Source organism: Bombus pascuorum, chromosome 1 (genome assembly GCF_905332965.1).
Source record: "Bombus pascuorum chromosome 1, iyBomPasc1.1, whole genome shotgun sequence".
Classification (NCBI taxonomy): domain Eukaryota; kingdom Metazoa; phylum Arthropoda; class Insecta; order Hymenoptera; family Apidae; genus Bombus; species Bombus pascuorum.
The window spans coordinates 4,092,764-4,114,301 of NC_083488.1; the positions used below are offsets into that span (position 1 = coordinate 4,092,764).

The following is a 21,538-nucleotide window of genomic DNA, read 5'->3' on the forward strand; positions in this document are numbered from 1 at the left end:
TTTCTCCATTGGTAAACGAGCGATGAAACTAACTAATGAGACTTCATATTCTATAGTAGCTCATACTATGTACATATAGCGAGATGCCAAATTATAGCATCAAATAGCGAGGTGAATTGAAGATTGTACATTTTACAAGAAGGACTAATGACTCACGCGATGTGACTGAAATTTTAGACTATCTTAAATTCCTGCCAATTCGTTCCTTTCAATTCAACGTGTAAGCTTCGACGTCGAAGCGATTTTATAAATATTGTAATTACTTTTCTAAATACGATTTCATGTACATTATTCGATATGAATAACAGATATAGAATTGCGAACCAGTATCACGGATAATATTATTTAATCTTCTGATGGTGTAATAAAATAACAAAGAATGTAAACCGATCGATTTAGAGAACAATTTTGCTGTATTTTCGGTGTCGAATAGAAATAACGTGGCTTCGATCTTTCATACAAAAATAAATACTAAAACTTTCATAGAAAATAAATGAATAATTGCCTATCTAGTTAAATTGTGTAATGATCGTCTATCTAATTAAATCTAGCATTATTTATACATTACTATACATACTAAAGAGTTGAGATTTGGCAACAAGTCATAATACAAAATTAATTCACGATCCGATATATTCGTTACGTAACAAAATTTCTAGCAATCTATACGTCTTTCTCCGAACAGATTTTTCAGATATTCAACGTCCCAAATATGGCAGTACCTATTGTCTTCCTCTACTTTGTTCCTCGAAGCCACTTTGAAATCGTGAAACTCTGTATAGCCGAGTCAAGCGACAAACAAGCGAAACAAGAAAATTTCACTTTGAAATTGTACAGAGGTATGTAGGTTGCCTTTGACTGAATGTTGAAATTGCTCGAAAAAAGGCTGGCTTTATGAGCCAACGAGCTACGTTTCTTCGCTCAAGATATTAATTTCAAAGCAGGAGAATTGACCTTTATAGGCGAGGCACTTTCAATGTGGCTGATCACGAACGCTCGTGTTCTACTGTTCTCCACTCTCAGACCATAGTTACGATATAGTCCGATCGTTCTCCCTCTATTTCTGCTAGTTCACGAATAGCGACTATCTGATCGTCGAATTTATTTAGAAACGAATTTTGAAACTCATTTCCCACGATTAATAATTAAATTTAATTAGTCTGGATTCTCGGTAGAAAATTAATTGCGAGCCAGGAACGAGAGATCGTACCGTGGAATTGGAAATTTTACTCTTAAGTACTTTCCACTGAGCTTGTTTATCAATTTTATTACTCGCCGATTTGTTTTAGAAACGAACTTTTGTAACGAATTTCCACGATTTTTGATCGAATTTCAAATTCAAATTTCAAAAGTTCAAAAAATTGCGAGATGAAAACTGAGTATTAAAAAAGGATTCTCTGGGCTGGTTTAATAAAAAATAAAAATATCTGTATTTAATTGCTCGTTGATCTACGAGTTTCTGCATGAATGCTTCGCAAGCTGAGAATTAAAAATAAAATAATACCTGGAAATACGAAAAGGCAACGGAAACTACATCGATAACTTGATCGGTGACTAATTAAATTAATTAATTAAATCGATCGGTAACTTCAATTTCAACCAACGGAGACTGTAAAGTAGAAAGTGATCGAGGAACAATTCGACAAAGCAATCTAATCTATTCCCGATAATCTCAATTTCCTATCTGGTAAATCCAATCTTTAACGATGATCATCCTCCTTAATGGTCCCCTCTTCCTCCTCAAAACTACCCAGTTCCAACCGACGATGGTTAATTTTACGTTCGATTCAACATCACGGCGTACTCGTTCCAAGCAGTAGACGAAAACCACGAAACCAGATGATACGATAGAAAGTATGAAAAGACGGAAGCGGTGACACTGCTGCAACTAGATACACGGTGAGCCTCGCAATCAGATTTTCATCGTGGCCGCGAGCATATTGAATCGACAGGGAAAAAGTCTGGTATCCTTTCTAATCGGACCTACCAGGCACAATAGGAGAGTGTTTCAAGACGAGATTAAAGTCTGCAACTCGGTTCGACTCATGATCGCGACTGAATAAGCGATCGAAAAAATTAAATATTGTAGCTTTATAAAACCTATCTCCATAAACGGAAGTACATCCTGGATGGAGAGGTTGGTTTCTTTCTTTTCTTTTTCGTGGTGAATGGCAATACATTTTTCTTTTTTTCTTTTTTTTTTGGTCAGACGAATCTTATGAATCATGTACGGTTACGTAATAACAAACGAAAATTGCAGGTAGTATAAAAATATACGGTTGTTGAAAAATTAGGATCTACAGGAGGAACGTTTAACGCTCGTTTAATTTAGCTCCGTACGAGAAGCTCGATCGTAAAAAAAATCGATGACTGGATAAACGGACCGTTTCACATTTATTATCCTTAATTTCGTGTTCTATCGTGTCTTTCTTTTCCAACACCCCCTTTGCGATATATTACGAACGTATTACGCCCTCGAACGTTACGCCCACGCAATGGCCCTACGAGAATAGAAAAAAGGAAGAGAAGGAGGAACGCAGTTAACATATACCATGAGGGTCATTCGAGAAATCTTTGAACACGGCAACTCTATATTTATAACTGATTCACGCACGCACGTACTGTTATTATAGCGATACGATAAAATCGATTTGGAATTGCAAACTACCCACCAGATCCGCCCCCCTTCCAATGTAAATACAGATGTGCGAGTAACAAGATGCAACGCTAGATACTATTGCTTTCATGAAGAAGTTAGTTCAAAAGTATTGATATGCGCAATGCGCACTGAGAAACAAATTGGTCTTTCTGCGTGCGATTTCTGTCAGTAAAATATTTTTCAGCCAGGGATTCTTATTTCCAGTAACATTATGATAGATCGTAATCGCTTCGTTAGAAACGAATCACAATTAACAAACGAAATACGAAAATTGTTTGATAACGTCATCTCTATCTCGATCTGAAATTTGAATTTTCGATTCAAATTGCTATTTCGCTAATTGCTATATTCTGATCGTACCTTGCCCTCGCACGTGGTTCTTGCTCTTACGGAAACCAGCAGATCAGATTAAAGAAACCTGACCAACCTTAACGGAACACCTTTCTCACGCGTCGTTCATTCACAAAATACGAACTCCAAGATACCAACACGAAAAACACGAATTATATCTGTTGAAACGAAACTTGGCTTATCGTTTGCTGGAACAACAACGAATTATAGACAGTGGGAAGAATCAGTGAACTGGTCGTCTGGTTATTATAATCACGGATAACGTCGTCAATTATTATTATAATGAGTGGAAATTAGTTAGAATTAGGTAAAAGAGAAATTAGAAGTGAAGATAGTTAAAAACAATCCGCCTGTTGTAATCTGTTGTAATCGAACTACGACTGCTGATATATTAAACATAACACTTGAGCAATAAATAAGAGAGAAAAGATAAGAGTTCTCAGCAAATTCGTACCAGAAGTTTCCTTCGAAATTTGCTATTATCCGTAGCGTAGCTCGTATCTTTCATACGTTACATGGAGCGACGAACTTCGAAACGCGTTGTAAATACGAGAATTACATTGAGGAGCTAAGAGACACGAACAAGCAACGTGCAACGCTTGATATCTTTTTCAAATAAATTTGTTCATTATTTTCGAAAACGGTTGTTCGTAAAAAACGTAGCGCCGTATCAAACGTGTACAGTTCGCGAGAGATATAAATCGTACAAATATCGTAATTGTTGATAATAAATCGAATTCAACAATGGAAACTTTCCATCCTCTACGTATTCTGTATATTTCAATGCTATCAGCCGGTTGTTCTTATCGAGAGTTGCAAGAAATGCCAAAGCGACCGTAATAAGCGGATTCCGCTGTAACTGGAATTCTACCCTAAGTAGTTCAAGTTCGTTATATCTCGATCGTTGCTTTTTTCCCCTCGCTTAACTGATCCGCCCCAATAATTCAACTACTAAACTTCCGTAGAAGTAAAATCAAAGTTTCAACGGTCGATTCTACCCCCGTGCAGCCAGCGAGAACAGGGTGGTTATGGGGCCGTTTATTCCGCGCGGACTGTTCTAAAAATAGGAAGACAGAGAGCGTTGGTGAATCGCGTGTACGACTGAGTCAGAGAAGGGGATAGCTAACGTATAAGAGAGAGAGAGAGAGAGAGAGAGAGAGAGAGAGAGAGAATGAGAGAGGGAGAGGAAGGGAAATAGAGGGTGGTAATCCGATGACGAAGAAACAGAGACGAGAAGGGTCAGGGCAAGGGTGAGCGAAGGGTGGGAGAATGGGTGGGTGGAAGACTCAGCCAGCCACGAACGATTGAAATACTCGGCTGCGAGGGTGTAAAGGGGCGTCAGCAGTGACGTGGTGACGATAGCGAATAGTGGGGGTAGCCCGGCGATGCGATATGGTGTATAGCGATGGCTTCGAGCCAACTTCCTGGCATGACTCATATCAATCCCTAGAGAAGATTATGTTCGTTACGGAAAACACGTTGTTCGTCCATACGTAACCATATTATTTACTTGAACTTCTTGAAGGAACATCAAACTGACCGCGACAATCTCTTAAATGTCGATATCTCTTAAAAATGTCACAATTAAAACATAATAACATTAGACACAAGTGAAATTAGACGTCTTATCGTTGTACGATACGAGACGAGAAGTAGAAGGAACAGTTATTAAACGCGTGATTGGGAGATAAGAAATAGGAGAAACATAGGAGGATCAAGGCAAGGAATAATTATCCCTCTTATGTTTCGTTTATATCTGTTCAGAGTGTATTTATAAGCGTCGGAGAAGACAGATGATATTGGAAAATGTTTTGAAATCTCCGAGAGAAATATCGTACACGTACGTAGCTCGGTTAAACAAAAGCTCGTTGCATATGTATAAGTCTCAAAAGGTTTATTCAGATGGAAATGAAACACTGTCTTCGTATTTCTTTCACTATATCTAGAACCGTGTCTGTTATTCGTTTTATAATATACATGTGTCAGTACGTTGCGCAGATATTGCAGACTTTTTAATCATTCGAAAATAATATCGCCAAGAGTGAACTGGCGAGTGAATCGAGCAAGTAGATTCGATCGTTCGTAGTAAGACAGCTTTGGCTCGTAGAGTTTTCCATCACTTTACGAATTCGTCGTTGAGAGCTTGGCAGCGTTCTATAATTTTACTGTATCGATAAATAATACGAGATGATAATCTGATTTTCTGGATTAATTTTTCTATTGATATATTTTATCTATAATTCGACTACAATATGCTACACGTTTAAATAATGTGCTTTTATCGCTAATAAACAGTCGGAAGCGATTGAAAATTGTATACGACAGAATCAAGCTTTGAAATCACGAGATCGTCATCTCCATCGTTAGTAGCGATGGTAGCGGAGGTGGTGCTGGAAAGTTCTTGCAACCATGCGCCAACGAGGATGATCCCGTAGGTGGTGAACGTGGTAGTGATATCAACATGGTAGCAAAACATTGATTCTCAACCTGCTACTTTGTACTTTACCGAGTGAATACAGTTATCAATTCACTTTTATTACTCGTTTCGTTACTATACAAATTGATGAAAAACTCCTTTTATAAGTCAGGTAATATAAACTTAATTAAGAAATTAATCTCTATTATATTCGGCTATCTCGCGTGAAATTATGCAGGCGAAACTAAAAATAAGACGAAACGATATTTGAACTACAAATGATTACTAACACTAGAGTGAATTAAAAAAATTAATTTAGACACCTACTAATTATGTTATAATTATTAAGTTAATATATGATCGATTAGAGTAAATAATTAATATCGTTAAATATTGATCGCTAAGAATTATTTATAATTTGGCTCGTAAACGACCTACAAAATTATTTGAACATCGATACAGAGAATAAGGGATTAACGAGAGCACTCGAAATGCTTGGAATCTCGGATTTAATCTAATTCGCGAAGAAGCATCGGATTATTCCATTAGCATTATAAGTACCTCTTATTTCATGGAAGCTACGTTTCAGTTGAAAGCTGATGTTTAAATGCCTAGCCCTATTGAAAGCTACCTGTTACGTATATCGTTCGAATAAACGATAAACGCAAAGAAAAAAAGGAAGAGAAGAGACGATCGAAGAGAACGAGATTTCCTACCGAAGGATAATTCTTTTCAGTCGTGATACGATATTGAACAGAGACTAACAGAAGCCCTTCTTAACCTAGTATGCAAATAGAATCTGCAAATGTAATCTATAATCTCGGTCGTACTGTCCGCCCGTGTGATTCTCTGAATACCTTCGAATAATATTAAACAGGCTCGTGACTAGGAATCGTCACGATGGGACTCTATCAAAAAAAATTTCCATTGGCAGAGAATTATTGCTTAAAGAAAACTTATTCACAGAATTTATGTATAGAGAATTTATGTCTAGAAGAAGGTTGCAGAAATTAGAGAGACGTTAGAATCTCAAATTCCCAATTTCTCAAACTCTTTAACTTTTAAATTACTAAATTTTTCAATTGGCAAATTTTCAAACTTTTTACTTCAACAGAATTTGGATAATCTGAATCGTTAAATCTTGAAATCTTTTAGTTCTTAAATCTCGGAAATTTTTGGTTTCACAAATTTCACGAATTATCAAATTTTTGGAATTCTCAAACGATCGAACATCTGAATCTCTGATTGCTCGAACTTTCAAAGATAATCTAATTTCTAGTCGACTCGGAGGTTTGTTTCTAATTTCTTCTTGAAGAAAATTGCCTGCAAAAATGTACAAATTACGTACACTTAACACAGCAAAGACTAAAAATTTATGTGCGAAACGTTACGATCCATAGCACGCCTGGTTCGTAAAGGTAATTTGACAAATTACCGCACGGTAATGACCCGATTCGCTGGCTTCGCTCTAACAGCTTGTTAACAAAGTTCCATTTTCAAACCGACCGAATCGGCTTCGTGAAAATCATAAATAAAACATTTCCATTAAATTCTGAAAAGACGATGTGCCTTTATTTTCCAATTTCATTTCCATGAAATAACATTTAAATTCACTTTCCATAATAATTATTCCATTTTCGAATCTCCAAATGATCAAATGTTTAAGCATTCAAATTTTAAAAATCGTTTTAAATCCTATTTTTAAATTTATAATTATCTCTTAGAAATTCGTTAATTTATAATTATGATGAACTACGAGTAATATAAAGAAGCTGATAGTTTTCTTATAAATGCACGACAGTATATAAATTAATCGAACAATAGTATATACAAAAGATTAGTTCATTTATAAAAAAAATTATCAACTTATAATCGTCGATTTCAATACGTTGGTCTTTCTATACTTGAATATATACGTATATATAAGTAGAGCGTAGGACTAAATTCCATGACGTCATCAAGCGCCAAGGAGAAGGAATTCTACCAAGAAAGGAGAAGGAATTTGAGAATCACTGCAACAGAGATAGCCACTAATGGGCAAAATAGTGGTGGTGGCACCGATAGTGGGGATAAGGGGTTGTGGAGGTTGCTCGTCAGTGGTGGTACGCAGAGGCAACGTGCTAGCCGTGTGAGGGGAAGCAGCCATGAATGAAAGTAGCGCGTATCGATTTACCCGCGCCGCCCTAGATAAAATATGGTAAATAGTGAGCCGAAATGGGCTACGAACGAAGAACGTCATCGCGCATAAACGCCACTTATTTGTCCAGCTATCAAGTATTTTCCTATTCGATTATACATAAACGCCACAGTTCGAATTTTAATACCTATCATACATACGAACATAGCAAAATCATCCATGGGAAAAGTGTAGAACAGAACCGGATCATGATAGAAAAAAATGAATAGCAGATTCTTTTGCAAGAATACTCAGGGCGAACCTCTTAATGCATATTCCGCAAGTTAAACAGATTGTTAGTATACGGATACGAAGAAGAATTTTATATAATTGTTGAATTCCTGCATAAAAGAATATCGTTCGATTCATATTGAACGGTCGCTATTACTCTGCCAGTATGAACGATACGTCCATATTTAAGCTACTTTTACTTCTGAATAATTTACATGGTTCGCGTAGTACACAGGAATTACGTACCACGTTAAAGTCATACGTCATACGTGTGCTACGTACATCACACACGCGCAGCACTGTAATAAAAAGTAATTCAAGGTGGACGCTCATGACTGCGAGCAAATGCGACCAACTTTTACGCAGTTGACAAATTGACCGATAGTAATCGTTAAACCGGCTACGAATTTTCACGTCCCAATCTCGCTCTCGTTTCAACAAACGAAAAAATTCAAGAGAAACTTCGGCAAAGAGATTGAAACGGGAAATTCTTGTGCATCAATAACTTTTTCATAATTCTTCCAAACTTAAGAAATTTTTAGACGATCGAAAAGCACAAATATAACCTGAAACAGTAACTATTTTATTCTTACTTCGATATTGATATACTGCCGGTATAACTTTATAAAATCGTAAAAAGGTTTGCATTATTTTAATCGAGCATAAAGTCGAACCAGACATAGATTGTAAAGCGAAATGGAAATTTGCAAAACGTTTTACTAGACTCAGGAAATGTGGACTTCGATGTAACACAGATCAATGGAACGATCGCAGCGCTATACGTACTTATGTCACTACCTAAAATTATTGTCCTGGGGTGCCGCCATTACCCATTCATGCGATTTGTCCGAGTTCCTTGCGCGTCAATGGCACCGAAATCTACCATTCAAAAGAACGCCCAGCGCCTTTACGATAACGCACAACATCGAGTTCCGACTATTGCTCGAATTCAACGAAAATTATAGACAGAAACACACCACCCCTGAGTCACTGATCTCATGAAATACTTCCTAGATGCCCCTATACGCTAGGTGATGCACCAACAGATTGCAGATGCATCCTACCACACGATCTACATATAATTACTAACCATAAAAAGTTTCTCTAGATTAGCTAACCTAAAATACCATGAATTTTTATAATCTAGAGATTAACCAAATACCTTTTTAAAACACATTTTTTCGTTAAATCTGTCAACATGACATCTGAAACGTCACTGTGACATCCATCGAAAAGCAAACTAATCAACGTCGATCTTAGATATGCGAAACATTCTATTAATCGTTTAATGAAGCTTGTATACCTGCTATAATTGCAATGTAGTATCGAATCGCGAAAAAGAAGAGCACCTAACGAAATAAAACGCAACCCTTGTTACGAAATCTGACAAGCAATGGCATACAGGGACAAAAGGATGAAAAATCAGAAGATGTACGCGTACCTGGGTCATGACAGGGGTGGTATCTTCATGTTCCCATGGAGGCTCAACACAGTTGATCGTCAATGCGGTAATATATCCCGGTGTCGTCGGACGAGAACGATGCCACTGCAATGGTTCGCCACCACTTCCACGCCATAACACGTCAGAAACGCGCGACGAGTTACTCATATGACATGTCGCATCGGCAGGATTAAACCGATGAACCGTTTGATAAGCGGTTCGATTGACGTTCGACACGCGACACGAGAAAAATTTGCGCGACCGGAGTACGGCGAGCACGTTTTCGTTTACAAGGTAAAACCGACTGTCCCTCCAGCAGCCCCGCGTTAGACGGTGGCTGCGGGATTGTTGGGGGTTGGGAACGACCGAACGGGAACAAGGAAGAGGTTAAACAAAGAAAGGCATAGCCCGAGTGAGATGGACAATAAATAATTTGGGGGTGTGACGCGCCGCGGCGCCACATTCGAACCTCGCTCGCGTAATCATCCAATAATTTGAAAAATATTATTGTTAGATTGCGGATTTTTACACATTTATGGGGAACTTGAAAAAGCAAAAATATATGGAATGTGTATAATACGCAAAAGAATGTAGTATGCAAAGTTTTATTTTTTAGCATATATGGTATTATTTTTCTCACTTTGATAAACTACTTTTGTGTTTGTAATGATTTATCAACCTCTCGATATATATTCAGAAAAGTTTAAAAATGAATTCAAATATTATGTTTATCGTTATCGTTCCGTAAAAAATAAATAGCAGCACGATAGAAAAATTTGTTATCTATAGAATACGAAAAATCATGCGATAGCGAAACAGTTGTTGGTATGCATTTGTCTTATCTATACAAATTCTCAGGTATATAAACGATACACGGTATCTAAAACATGCGTTTTGTGTCAAAATCATTGTGCTATAACGAGTAAGTGTGTTCATTGAAAGACACCAAGGCGAAATTGAATATTAAAAGTTCCTTCTGAAATCGTCATTCAGTAATCCTATAGATTTTATAGATACACGTAATATAAATGACATAATAAGTATCAATAATAAATGCAAAAGATTTTATTGTTTGAGTTTATTAAATCGAGTTTATTTAGATCACATATAATGATGGTTATGTAATAACAATCCAACTATTTACTTAATAAGAAGAAATTTAATATATCATCAAAATCTCTTAAAAAGATTTATAGACTGATTATCATTTGAATATGTATTAAAAATCAATCTTGTTATCGATTTATTACGATTGTAAAAGCATCCATATTTTCATATAATTTTTTTATTTACAATTTTCTTTTCGTTCGCAATATTAAAATTTTTAGGATCATTATTTTACTTCATATTCTTGTTTACAGAATTTTAATTAGAAAATATTTTTAAATCGATATCACTACAATATCATCAGTCGATAAAAAAATATCTGAATTCATCTTACTACTATTGATTTTTCCATTCGATTAGATAATCAAAATGAAAGTATGGAAAGTTACGTTGCCAGTTACCGTAAAACCGGTAGAAACCAGAAGTCGGGCTCCAAATAACGCCTCCATCATTTTTTAAACACATTTTTACTTTTCATAAAGGACTATCTTGCACGATGATTAAAAAATAAATAATAGATAAAAAATTACATGACATTTCTTTGTAGATACATACAAAGTAAACAATTTTTTTTTATATAATCTTTACAATATCTCTTTATGTTTCATTTTTGTAACTTTTTCACATATTCTCCAAGCTAATAATACTCGAATCTTAAAGTTGCGCGTTCCAAGTGTCCGCCTTCTATTGGAATTCAACATGTCTCGTTACTCGTTATCCCTCTCAGTCACTGAAATGTCAAGTTTATATTCGCGTATGCAACTCGTATACGAACATTCCTAGTATCGTAAACCGCTGTAATTCTCGAATGAACGTTTGTCAGCTTCCTCGAACTTCGAGGCTCGAAGTTAATAACCATTCATCCGTTTAATCACCAGATTATTACGTGACAACTATTTTTCTCTTTACTTCTTATCATGTTTCCACAAAATAGATTTTTCCCATTAAAATATCTCGAAAAATACATTCTTCAATTCGATATAACGATAATTTGTAATTGAAAATCAAATATTTTTCAGTTGAAAAGAATTTATAGAATATATGCACCGAAAAATTAAAGCCTAGTACAGACACGCGACACAATCTTATTGCAACGACAATGCTATACAATACAATTTGATAACTTCATCATACATATTTTTAAGGATGCAGTACACGCATTCACACAATTCTGTTATTAAATATGTTGAATGTCGCACGATTCAAATTAATCCACGTGTACACCGAAGATACATTCCGTCAATTGTTTTACTAGAAATATTGACCTCTGACAGTCGTTCATGGCGGCATGCAACGTGTTAAAACTATAAAGCTGCTGAGTGCCGAATCGTAGTGTCCCCACTGTAAAATCGTAACAGCATCATGTAGTTCATCCTCAAAAAACTTACATATAGCACTTGCAAAGTACAACGATCGCTCGAGGTAATCAAAGATAAAGGAGATTCGCGACATAAAATAGCTACGATTGTCTTTGCTAGGCGTAATTGTACTGTAATAGTTACAACGGCTATTTAATGCGTTAGTATACGAAGCTGCCTCGTTATGTGTACGAAAGGAAATCAATGTTCACACTACTGAAGCACGCGGTGATTGTGTGTAAAAATGAAATGGGGCATTGGGTGAAAGTACTCTTGGCTTGGAGGTCTTATATCAGATCAGTCTGCAAACAGCCGTGCAGGATGTGGATGGCGATGCTGCTTTGCTCCTAATGATCAGATCTTTTTACTACTTAGACTCCGACGGTGTTTTTTCTTTTTGTTAAATTATTCGAGATTTTCCAAGCATTATGCTACCGGAGTCATAAAATCAGTGATAATTTAGTGTTTGGTGTTTTATAAAAATTGGTGGAAAGTTTTTCTTTTCAAATAGTTAGAAAGAAACGTGTTCGTTTTTGCAGAATGTCGCAGATTATATGGATATGGTGTTTGATTGTGTCAGTGGCAGATTTGACATTGGCCCTTGAAAATGGTCTGGTGAAAACACCACCCATGGGCTGGCTCGCCTGGGAACGATTCAGGTGTAACACAGACTGCAAAAATGATCCAGATAATTGTATCAGGTAACCGTTACTCTTTTTTGTTTCTTTCTGCATATTTTTTTTAATTGAATTTCGTAAGCCTGTTTCAGTTGATATTTGTGGGTATGTTATACATTGGAGCATTATCTACTCTCTATCTGAATGATATTTAACATTATAATGTGATTCTTGAAGATAAAGTGAAACTTCATTAGCATCTTTGTTATATACCTTTATGTCTACAGATTAATATTACAAATTCTAATTGTTAATGGTAGCAAGAAAAAATATGATATGATTTATAAGTGTCTTACGAATTCTTTCTTGGATTGTAAATATACAAACTTTGAAACTTTTCTTTTTGTTTTAATGTTGTTTTGAATATAAAATATTATTCATTATTTATGTAAATATAATGCAATAATACTTTTGCATTTTGAAATGCTTTTGGTCGCAAAAAACATATGTCAAAAATATTTTATTGGAATTTTTAGCTTTTTTGTATTTATAGACATACATATGAAGAATTTTTAATTTGATATACATTTAAATTGTTTTGTTGTGTAATGTGTTTATTTATAATATCAAATACACTTTCAAAGTTGTATATTTTTTCTTAAATCTATAGTAATTTTTTTATTATTATATTTATTATTAAACTATTCAACATCAATAATAATAGAATATATAAAAAAAGGGAAATATCATATTGAAAATGTTCAAAGATGGAAATACTGAAATCATGAAATTATAGTTATTCAATTCACAAGATACCAATTAGAATAAATTGCAAGATATTAAATATGATTCATCAATATCTGACCTTAAGAATAATTCTTAATAACTTAACTTAGAGCTATGTTATAGCCATTATATAAATCTGTATTCTAGTCCAAGGAATTTTATTTGTAACAAAAGATTAATATATTACAAGTGAAGCATATTTTAAGATATAACGAATTGCAAATTACAATTTAACAGAAATGAATCTGTTTAAAATTATGAGGAATATATTTTTATACTTTATAGTGATCGGCTCTTTCGTACAATGGCAGACATTGTTGTAGCAGAAGGCTATGCAGAAGTTGGATATGAATATATCAATGTTGATGATTGCTGGCTAGAGAAAGATAGAAGTGTTAATGGTCAGTTAGTGCCAGATAGGCAAAGATTCCCGTATGGTATGAAAAATCTTGCAAATTATGTAAGTTCTAATATACCATTCAATTTTTTTCCACAAGAATTACAAACTTATTGTTATATATTTCTGTTATATAGATTCATTCAAAAGGTCTTAAGTTTGGAATTTATGAGGATTTTGGTAACTACACATGTGCTGGATATCCTGGAATATTGGGGTACTTAGAAACTGATGCTCTTACTTTTGCATCATGGGATGTTGATTATGTAAAATTAGATGGATGTTATTCACATCCTTCAGAGATGGATAGAGGTATAATTAAAACATCAATAATTACATGTTTATTGAAAGAGATCTAACTTTATAATTCATGAAAAATTATAGGATATCCTGAATTTGGATTCTATTTAAACCAAACTGGTCGACCAATGGTATACTCCTGCAGTTGGCCAGTTTATCAAATTTATGCTGGCATGCAGGTTGGTACTGATATAATATCATTGTAGACTGAAAGCTATAAAATTCTAAGTTGCACAAAATTTTAGCCAAATTTCACTGCTATAACAGAACATTGTAATTTATGGAGAAATTTTGATGATATACAAGATTCGTGGAATAGTTTAGAGACCATAATAGATTATTATGGAAATAATCAAGATGCAATAGTACCAAATGCTGGTCCTGGTCATTGGAATGACCCTGATATGTTAATTATTGGAAATTTTGGACTAAGTTATGAGCAGAGCAAAACGCAAATGGCATTATGGGCAATATTAGCGGCGCCTCTATTAATGTCCGTTGATCTACGAACAATTAGGCCCGAGTACAAAGCTATTTTACAAAATAGGAAAATCATTGCTGTAGATCAAGACCCGTTAGGTATACAGGGTCGACGAATTTATAAAGTTAGTAAATTCATTTCTTATGTGAATAATTGACACCAAACTCGAATGTATGTGAACTTTATTATAATTTCAGCACAAAGGTATTGAAATTTGGGCAAGACCTATAACTCCCGTTTATCAGAATTACTACTCTTACGCCATAGCGTTCGTAAACAGAAGAACGGATGGTACACCGTCTGATGTATCTGTTACGTTAAAAGAACTCGGATTACAATATCCTGGAGGATACAATGTAGAGGTATGTAATTAAAAACTTAATACAAATTTTCGCTTGACCGTTTGTAATAAAATGTTAAAGGTAACTATTCATATTTGTAGGATCTATATGAAGATGTGAATTATGGCATTTTAACGCCGCAAACAAAAATAAAAGTCAAAGTTAATCCTTCCGGAGTTGTGATATTACGGTGCGATTTACATTTAGAGGATATTTTCTCCACAAATCAATTTTCGCAATTTACGCCGTCAAATCAATTGTTCAAAGTTAGACAGAACTCATTTAAATAATACGAACTAAGTGTTAACGAATTTAATCTGTAATTTACATCTCTTTTTGTAATATTTGATAAAAGAACGTTACCATACTCTGTTAAGAAAGTAGGAAATAAAGAATTTTGTAATCTGTAATACTCTATGATTTGTTAAACAACGTGATATAGATTATTTAGAAAATATATGATTACATTATTTACACATTGAATGCATTAATGCAAGATATTATAAAAAAATGTTATTGTCTCAATCTTTTGTTACACACCACGCGTATGCATTATCGAAAATGCGTTGCCATGGCGAAATAGTATAGTCCCAATTAGATGGCTTCCAAGGCCATTGCCATATTTGTGAACACCGTTCAGGATGTGGCATCATTGCTAAGTGTCGTCCATTCGCAGAGCAGATACCAGCAATGCCCTCTAGAATTAATCATAAATATTATATAGATCACAAGATTAATTGTATATCATCAGTCAAAATTTCGTTATTATTATTCTTTTTGTATTATTTGCAAATGAATAGTTGTATATAAGGTAAAATTAAAGTATCTTTGTAGATTTATAAAAAGACAAACTCCATGAAAGATTTTAAAGACGAATCATGTTATGTAGCTAACCCCTATTTTTAATATTATATAATCTAAAAGAAGTATTTAATCAAATAATACCTGTACTTCCATTAGGATTAAGTGGATATCGTTCGGTTGGATTACCATAATCATCAGTATATTTAATAGCCAAGCAATGACTTTCCTTTAGTTTCTGTAAAACCTCGTTATTTCTAAACGTAAACCTTCCTTCACCGTGAGCGACCCATACACCTAAGACACTATTTTCCATTCCATTTAACATGATCGACGGTGATTTATCAATTCTAACGGTACTCCACCGACATTCGAATCTTTCCGATACATTATGGCTTAGAAAAATATCTGGTTGTTTAGTATCATCTGCAACACAAAAAAGCGATTAAAAACGTTAATTGTATTTAATAATTTTATAAACATGTTCTTTTAATGATAAAATAGTACCGTCTTCATTTCCTATCAATCCTAACAAAGACATTAATTGGCATCCATTGCAAACTCCTAAACTAAACGTATCTTCTCGAGAAATAAATGATTTTAATTGTTTTTGAAGAGATGGATGGAATAAAAGACTCGCAGCCCATCCTTTAGCAGAACCCAAAACATCTGAAATAAATTTAAATTAATTTTTATTCGTTTCCATTTTGTAAAACAAAAATTAATCTATTTAATAATTTACCTGCATAGCTGAAACCACCAGGGAATACAACTCCTCTGAATCTATCGAATGTGACTTTATTTTTTAACAGGTCTTGCATTGTAACATCCCAAACTTCGAAACCCGCATCTATCAAAGATGCTGCCATTTCTCTATCACCATTTATGCCTTCCTCTCTTATTACAACAACTGGGATGTTTGCTGTAGAAATGGCAAAAAAATATAAATACGATCCAGCAATTTTTAGATTTTGCATTGAATTAAATCTTTACTAACAAGATAAATGTTTGTAAATTGCCGTAGATCTAACGTCGGGATTAAATGTTAATTTATAGCATGGTGCAGTTCTATCTTGTAATCCACTGAATTCTTGAAGTGCACATTCAACATTCGTTTGTCGACGTTCTAATTGATAACTCGTCTCTTCCCATAGACTCATTAGCGGTAATACTGTTGAATCCAGAAAGATCTTCTCTTGTACTTGAACTTTTATCTAAGGATATAAAATATCTATTAGATAAACATAATTTTGTGAATTTACGCAATGTATAAAATACATGCTTTCGATGATAATCCAAATCCTTCCGATCGTCCAATTAAATATACAGGAACATCAAACTGGTTAAATACTTCCAAAACATAATTGTAATTTATTGAATCAATTTCTAGTATCCATCCTACTTCTTCGGTAAATAAAATTTCAATAGGAGATCCTGATTTATGAGAAATATTCACGTCCATTCCAGATATACCAGCAAAGCACATTTCAAGAAGGCATGTAATAAGTCCACCATCGCTAATATCATGACCTGCTAGTACTTTTCCCTCTATTGTAGTGAAAAGTATTTCAAATACTAGTAATTTCCTCCATTGAAGTAGAAGAATAAATTTCATAAATTACTTTAGTTATTAAGTCACCTGCAATTAATTGTTGTATAGCTTTGAAAGCATTCTTTAACATGTCAACACGTTGTACATCTGGAACTTCGTTTCCGAGGGATTTATAAACCTGAGCCAAAGCTGTGCCACCAATTCGACTTTTTCCATTTGATAAATCTAAAAATAATATGTAACCATTTTTTCCAGCTGCAGGGGCTTTTAAATCGGGTGTTACTACCTATAATAAAAATATAATAGAAAATAACATTAAATATAAAAGTCAAAGTAATTTCAACTTACTTGTCGTATATCAGGACAAGGAGCGTAGCAAGAAATCACAAGTGTACCAGGCGCTTTAACAACATCCTCCCCAATTCGTGCAGCCATGCTAAGAGAATCCTTTCCTCCATCAATTGCGATTCCTAATTCATTCATAATTGAACACATAGCAGAACATGCATCATATAAAGCTGCACCTTCTCCAGGTAATTTAGCAGCCCACATCCAATTTCCGCTGCATTTAACGTCCTAAATATATAAAAATAAGTTATACTAAGAATAAAAATTTATTAAATTAATACATACTCATAAATTACCTGTATATTTGAAATCTGTGCAAAAACTAAATTACTCAACGCTTCTGCTACGGTCATACGGGCTCCAGCTGCTGGATTTACGAGGCCTTTTATCGGTTGTTCTCCGATAGAAGTTGCTATACCAACCTGTAGGATAAAACACATAGTATTGCGTTTGCTGCATTTTTGTTTAATTTTGATTGAATTTTTTTTATTTGTTTATTTTTTATATTTTTTACCGTAGAGAAATGAGATATTGCTGTCACAGCAACATTGGCAAGGGGAGTATGCAGAGGACCAACACATTGCTGTTGTGCAATTAGTCCAGTAACACAGCGATCAACTTTGTTAGTTAAATATCGTTTGCTTGCTACTGAAGGCAATCGTAGGACTCTTTCTAAGATATCTTGTACAGTTAGATTTGCGGGCAACTTGATAGCAGGTAACTCAGTTACTTGTCTTTGCAGATTAAAAGACTATAAAAGTACAAAAAAACTATTATTTAAACATTATTACATTTAATTTATTTTATTATATTTTCATTTTCACCTTTTGAGGCATTTTTCCAAGTACTAATTCTAAATCTAACTCGACTGGGTGCCTCGATTTATGTTCGTAATTCTCATTTAGATATTTCGATGAATCACAATTATCCTCTTCTGAAAGAATGATTTTCCCATTTCCTGTGACAATCCCTACAAAATTAATGGGACATTTTTCTCGCGCTGCTATTTCGTTAAGTAAATTACTGCTCTCTGATTTGCAAAGAATTGCGTCGTTTTCTTGATATTCGGCACCCCATAATTCCAATGTACTAATGCTTGGATCGCCTAAGTCAAATTTCTTTGTGAAGATTACTGCACCCATCGGTTCTACTAATTCTTTTAGAACGTTGCCTAATGTAATTTCAAACAATTAATAATTCAACATTATAATATACGATCTAATTATATCCTGATCTTTTAAGAATGTTTATTTACCATTGCCTCCAGCTCCTTGATCATGTATACTAAGTATTGGGTTTTGCTGTCCCATCTCAATACAAGCACGAACAACTCTATTCAATTTTTGTTCCATCTCAGGATCGCCTCTTTGTACGGCTCCGAAATCTAATTCTGATTTATTATCACCTTGCACCTAACAAAATAATAGATTTCGTAATTTTTAATGGATCATTAAGAATGTATATTAATCAGTTACATTATTCTTTAGAATATAAAATTACCTCAATTGAACTAGCTGAACCACCTCCTACACCTATTCTATAAACAGGACCACCAATTTTAATGACTTCCATACCTGATATATAAAAATTTTTAATTTTTCTTTTGATGTCATTGTACAAAGAAACCATTTAAATTTGATTTTCTAGTCACCTTTCTGTGGCAAAATTTTTTGAGACATATTGGCATCCATGGTACCCAACCCTCCACTAAACATTATGGGTTTAATCCATTCACGTCGCACACCAACTTCATCCGTCATACCGAATGAACGAGTAAAACCAGATATGACTGGTTCTCCAAATTTATTGCCATAATCAGATGCTCCATTGCTGGCTTCAATTATAATCTCTAATGGAGAAGCCATATTATTGGGATATTGTAGATTCTTTTCCTCCCATGGTAAATTGTAGCCTAAGAAAGAGATTGATAATTTAATCAAGATAGGACCTTTTTGCTATTTTTATAAAAGTAAATAAGCTATATAAAGTACAAACCTGGAATATGCAAATTACCAACGGAATAACCGGCCGTTCCAGCAATGTAATATCCTCCCCTACCAATTCCTTGAATATCTCTCAATCTTCCTCCAGTTCCAGTTGTAGCTCCACTGTAAATTGAAATAATACTTATGAAACATATTATAGAGTGAAGTACATTATATGGAATTTCTAAATTATTTACCTAAATGGAGCAACCCCGGTTGGGAAATTATGAGTCTCTGCAGTGAATATCAAATCTTGATCTACATTTTCCAAACAGAAAGGACTACATGTGTAAGTCTTCATTGGACGTAAAACTTTTGTTTGAAAGCCCTTAATTGCACTACTATTATCACTAAATTTAATTGTATTGTTTGGATTGGAATATTTTTGTGTCTCCATAATCATATCAATTAAAGATTGTTTCATCTCTTCACCATCAACTATCATTCGACCTTTGAAAAACCAGTGACGACTGTGTTCACTATTAGATTGTGCTAAATCAAAGCACTCTACACTAGTTGGATTGCGCTTTAATTTATTAAGAAACAAATCTGTGTAAAAATCTAAGTCCCAATTGTCAAATGCTAAACCTAAATAAAATGTTTAAATAATATTGAAAATGATATTTAAATTACCTATTATCTTTTATTATATTTCATTTTGAATACATACCTAGTTTCGAATTTACTTTTTCTAATGCTATTCTTCCTTCTTCCAAGACATTAACTTCAAACCAATTTTCTGGTCTAAATCCATGATCAAAAGTTTCTATTGGTTTCATATATCTACATTCAGTCATCTTGTCATGCAGTACATCTGTTATCTAAATAAATAAAAAAATGTAAGAGATGTATATTTCTTATATTCAATAAATACTATTCTATTTACACACAGCATTTTCAATTTCTTTATCAATTACTCCATTGTGTTTAATACAGTATCTAGTTACTGCTTCAATTCTTATCACTTTGTCTAAATACACAGATCTGCAAATTGATACAGCATTGCTACAAAATGCTGTAGAAAAATTCAATCTGTAACAACATAAAAATTATTTAATTTCAATTTTAAATATTATTGTTAAATAGTTTTTTTATCACTTATCTTACCTTGGTCCAATTTCAATAACAAAGCAGTTATTTAATTTTTTATCAAATGCACTGGAATTCTTCAAACTTTGTGATTCCAAAGGAGGAGTTAAAATCCATTTTAGGATTGCCAATTCTCCTGCACTCAGAGGTTCTTTAACTTCAATATAGTAACACAATTCAGTTTCCAAGCCACTAATCAGATTTGTTATTTGAACAAGACTGTTAAATTTGCTCTTAAATTGACCTGTCTTTAAACCAGGTACTTTGTAGAACCTTATAATATCCATGATCTAAAAACTGAGAATTACAGAATGATAAAGTACATAAAAGAATTAAAAAACACAATGCAAAAGAACAAGAATAATAAATGTGACAATATAATATGATATATTAAACTGATAATTAATTACAATTATTAAGACCCCCTAGAGTGAACTGGCAAGCGAGTCAGTGAATTATCTTAATCTATCAGTGTAATAATTGCAAAATAGTATGCTTGTATCATAACAATAATATCAAAAGTATGAGTTGGGGTCAAAAGAGCATGTTACTCAATGTAGTATTCTCTGTTTCTACTGAAATTATATATTTCGACTGTATTTTTTATTATTAAAAATAACTAAAAATTAAATACTTTTGAATATTTTCGATTATGAAATATAGATATTGATACCATTTAAAATCTTTAAACGAAACTAATAATACTTGGATTATATTTACGTCATGTTTTAAAAAACAGACGTTATCGTACTAGCTATAAACAAATAGAGAAATACATTTTCGTAAACATGTAACAGAGTATGAAGTTCTATGGAAGAATATTACTGTCAAAAATATTTTAAACACAAATAAAATAATCGAATTGCACAATAGGATTTTAAGTTAAATTATGTAGTATTAAATATCGTCAAAATAATAGTTGAAAGTAAAGTTACTTGCTATTAACGATGTTTCATGTACAACATATATACAATATATACAAATAGAGTGTATTTTATTTTCTAATCTCTCAAGCAACAGGTTTCCACGTGTTATGGAATTATTCGAATTAATGAAGCGATGCATAACCTTGCTGTTTTTTACCACGTGCATTTTTGTCTGT

At 33.7% G+C, this 21,538-nt stretch overlaps 3 protein-coding genes across 9 annotated transcripts in view; 1 reads left to right on the top strand and 2 right to left on the bottom strand.

Annotated features, from left to right (window-relative positions):
• LOC132912707 (uncharacterized) overlaps positions 1-9,666 on the bottom strand; it is a 46,688-nt gene extending 37,022 nt beyond the window's left edge. For both annotated transcript variants that reach the window (XR_009659261.1, XM_060970375.1), the window contains exon 1: positions 9,275-9,666. The gene's annotated coding sequence lies outside the window, so the exon portion shown is untranslated. The remainder of the gene's footprint in view (positions 1-9,274) is intronic.
• A 480-nt stretch (positions 9,667-10,146) lies between these two features.
• LOC132913296 (alpha-N-acetylgalactosaminidase) lies at positions 10,147-15,071 on the top strand. Of its 3 annotated transcripts, none has more exons than XM_060971533.1 (8): positions 10,147-10,196; positions 12,279-12,440; positions 13,428-13,602; positions 13,677-13,851; positions 13,924-14,018; positions 14,085-14,444; positions 14,518-14,682; positions 14,763-15,071. In XM_060971533.1, the coding sequence occupies exons 1-8, from the start codon at positions 10,162-10,164 to the stop codon at positions 14,949-14,951; spliced, it is 1,356 nt and encodes a 451-aa protein (XP_060827516.1). In that variant the 5' UTR covers positions 10,147-10,161; the 3' UTR covers positions 14,952-15,071. The 3 variants fall into 3 exon arrangements, with proteins under 3 accessions (XP_060827516.1, XP_060827526.1, XP_060827536.1); XM_060971543.1 differs by lacking the exon at positions 10,147-10,196 and adding an exon at positions 11,324-11,803; XM_060971553.1 differs by lacking the exon at positions 10,147-10,196 and adding an exon at positions 11,906-12,123.
• Positions 14,488-21,528, bottom strand: LOC132912686 (phosphoribosylformylglycinamidine synthase). 4 transcript variants are annotated; one of them, XM_060970331.1, is made up of 20 exons: positions 21,372-21,528; positions 20,455-20,733; positions 20,238-20,379; positions 20,018-20,168; positions 19,545-19,935; positions 19,358-19,470; positions 19,014-19,274; positions 18,863-18,936; positions 18,618-18,774; positions 18,187-18,533; positions 17,877-18,113; positions 17,659-17,784; positions 17,363-17,590; positions 17,102-17,300; positions 16,745-17,010; positions 16,460-16,676; positions 16,205-16,384; positions 15,970-16,131; positions 15,607-15,888; positions 14,488-15,358 (listed from the first exon to the last, which is right to left on the bottom strand). In XM_060970331.1, the coding sequence occupies exons 2-20, from the start codon at positions 20,721-20,723 to the stop codon at positions 15,183-15,185; spliced, it is 3,978 nt and encodes a 1,325-aa protein (XP_060826314.1). In that variant the 5' UTR covers positions 20,724-20,733; positions 21,372-21,528; the 3' UTR covers positions 14,488-15,182. The 4 variants fall into 4 exon arrangements, with proteins under 4 accessions (XP_060826314.1, XP_060826333.1, XP_060826303.1 ...); XM_060970350.1 differs by lacking the exon at positions 21,372-21,528 and adding an exon at positions 21,110-21,127; XM_060970320.1 differs by lacking the exon at positions 21,372-21,528 and adding an exon at positions 20,847-21,032.
• Between the last annotated feature and the right edge of the window lie 10 nt (positions 21,529-21,538).

Bases quoted from the DNA above. Each gene is read 5' to 3' on its own strand.
- LOC132913296 (XM_060971533.1), top strand. From the start codon at position 10,162: ATGCGTTTTGTGTCAAAATCATTGTGCTATAACGA. The intron at 10,197-12,278 runs GTAAGTGTGTTC...TCGTTTTTGCAG, and splicing joins AAATCATTGTGCTATAACGA to AATGTCGCAGATTATATGGA. The intron at 14,445-14,517 runs GTTAGTAAATTC...TTATAATTTCAG, and splicing joins AGGGTCGACGAATTTATAAA to CACAAAGGTATTGAAATTTG.
- LOC132912686 (XM_060970331.1), bottom strand. From the start codon at position 20,723: ATGGATATTATAAGGTTCTACAAAGTACCTGGTTTAAAGACAGGTCAA. The intron at 19,936-20,017 runs GTATGTATTCAA...CATTTTATTTAG, and splicing joins AAAAGTAAATTCGAAACTAG to GTTTAGCATTTGACAATTGG. The intron at 16,677-16,744 runs GCATGTATTTTA...TTATATCCTTAG, and splicing joins GATTTGGATTATCATCGAAA to ATAAAAGTTCAAGTACAAGA.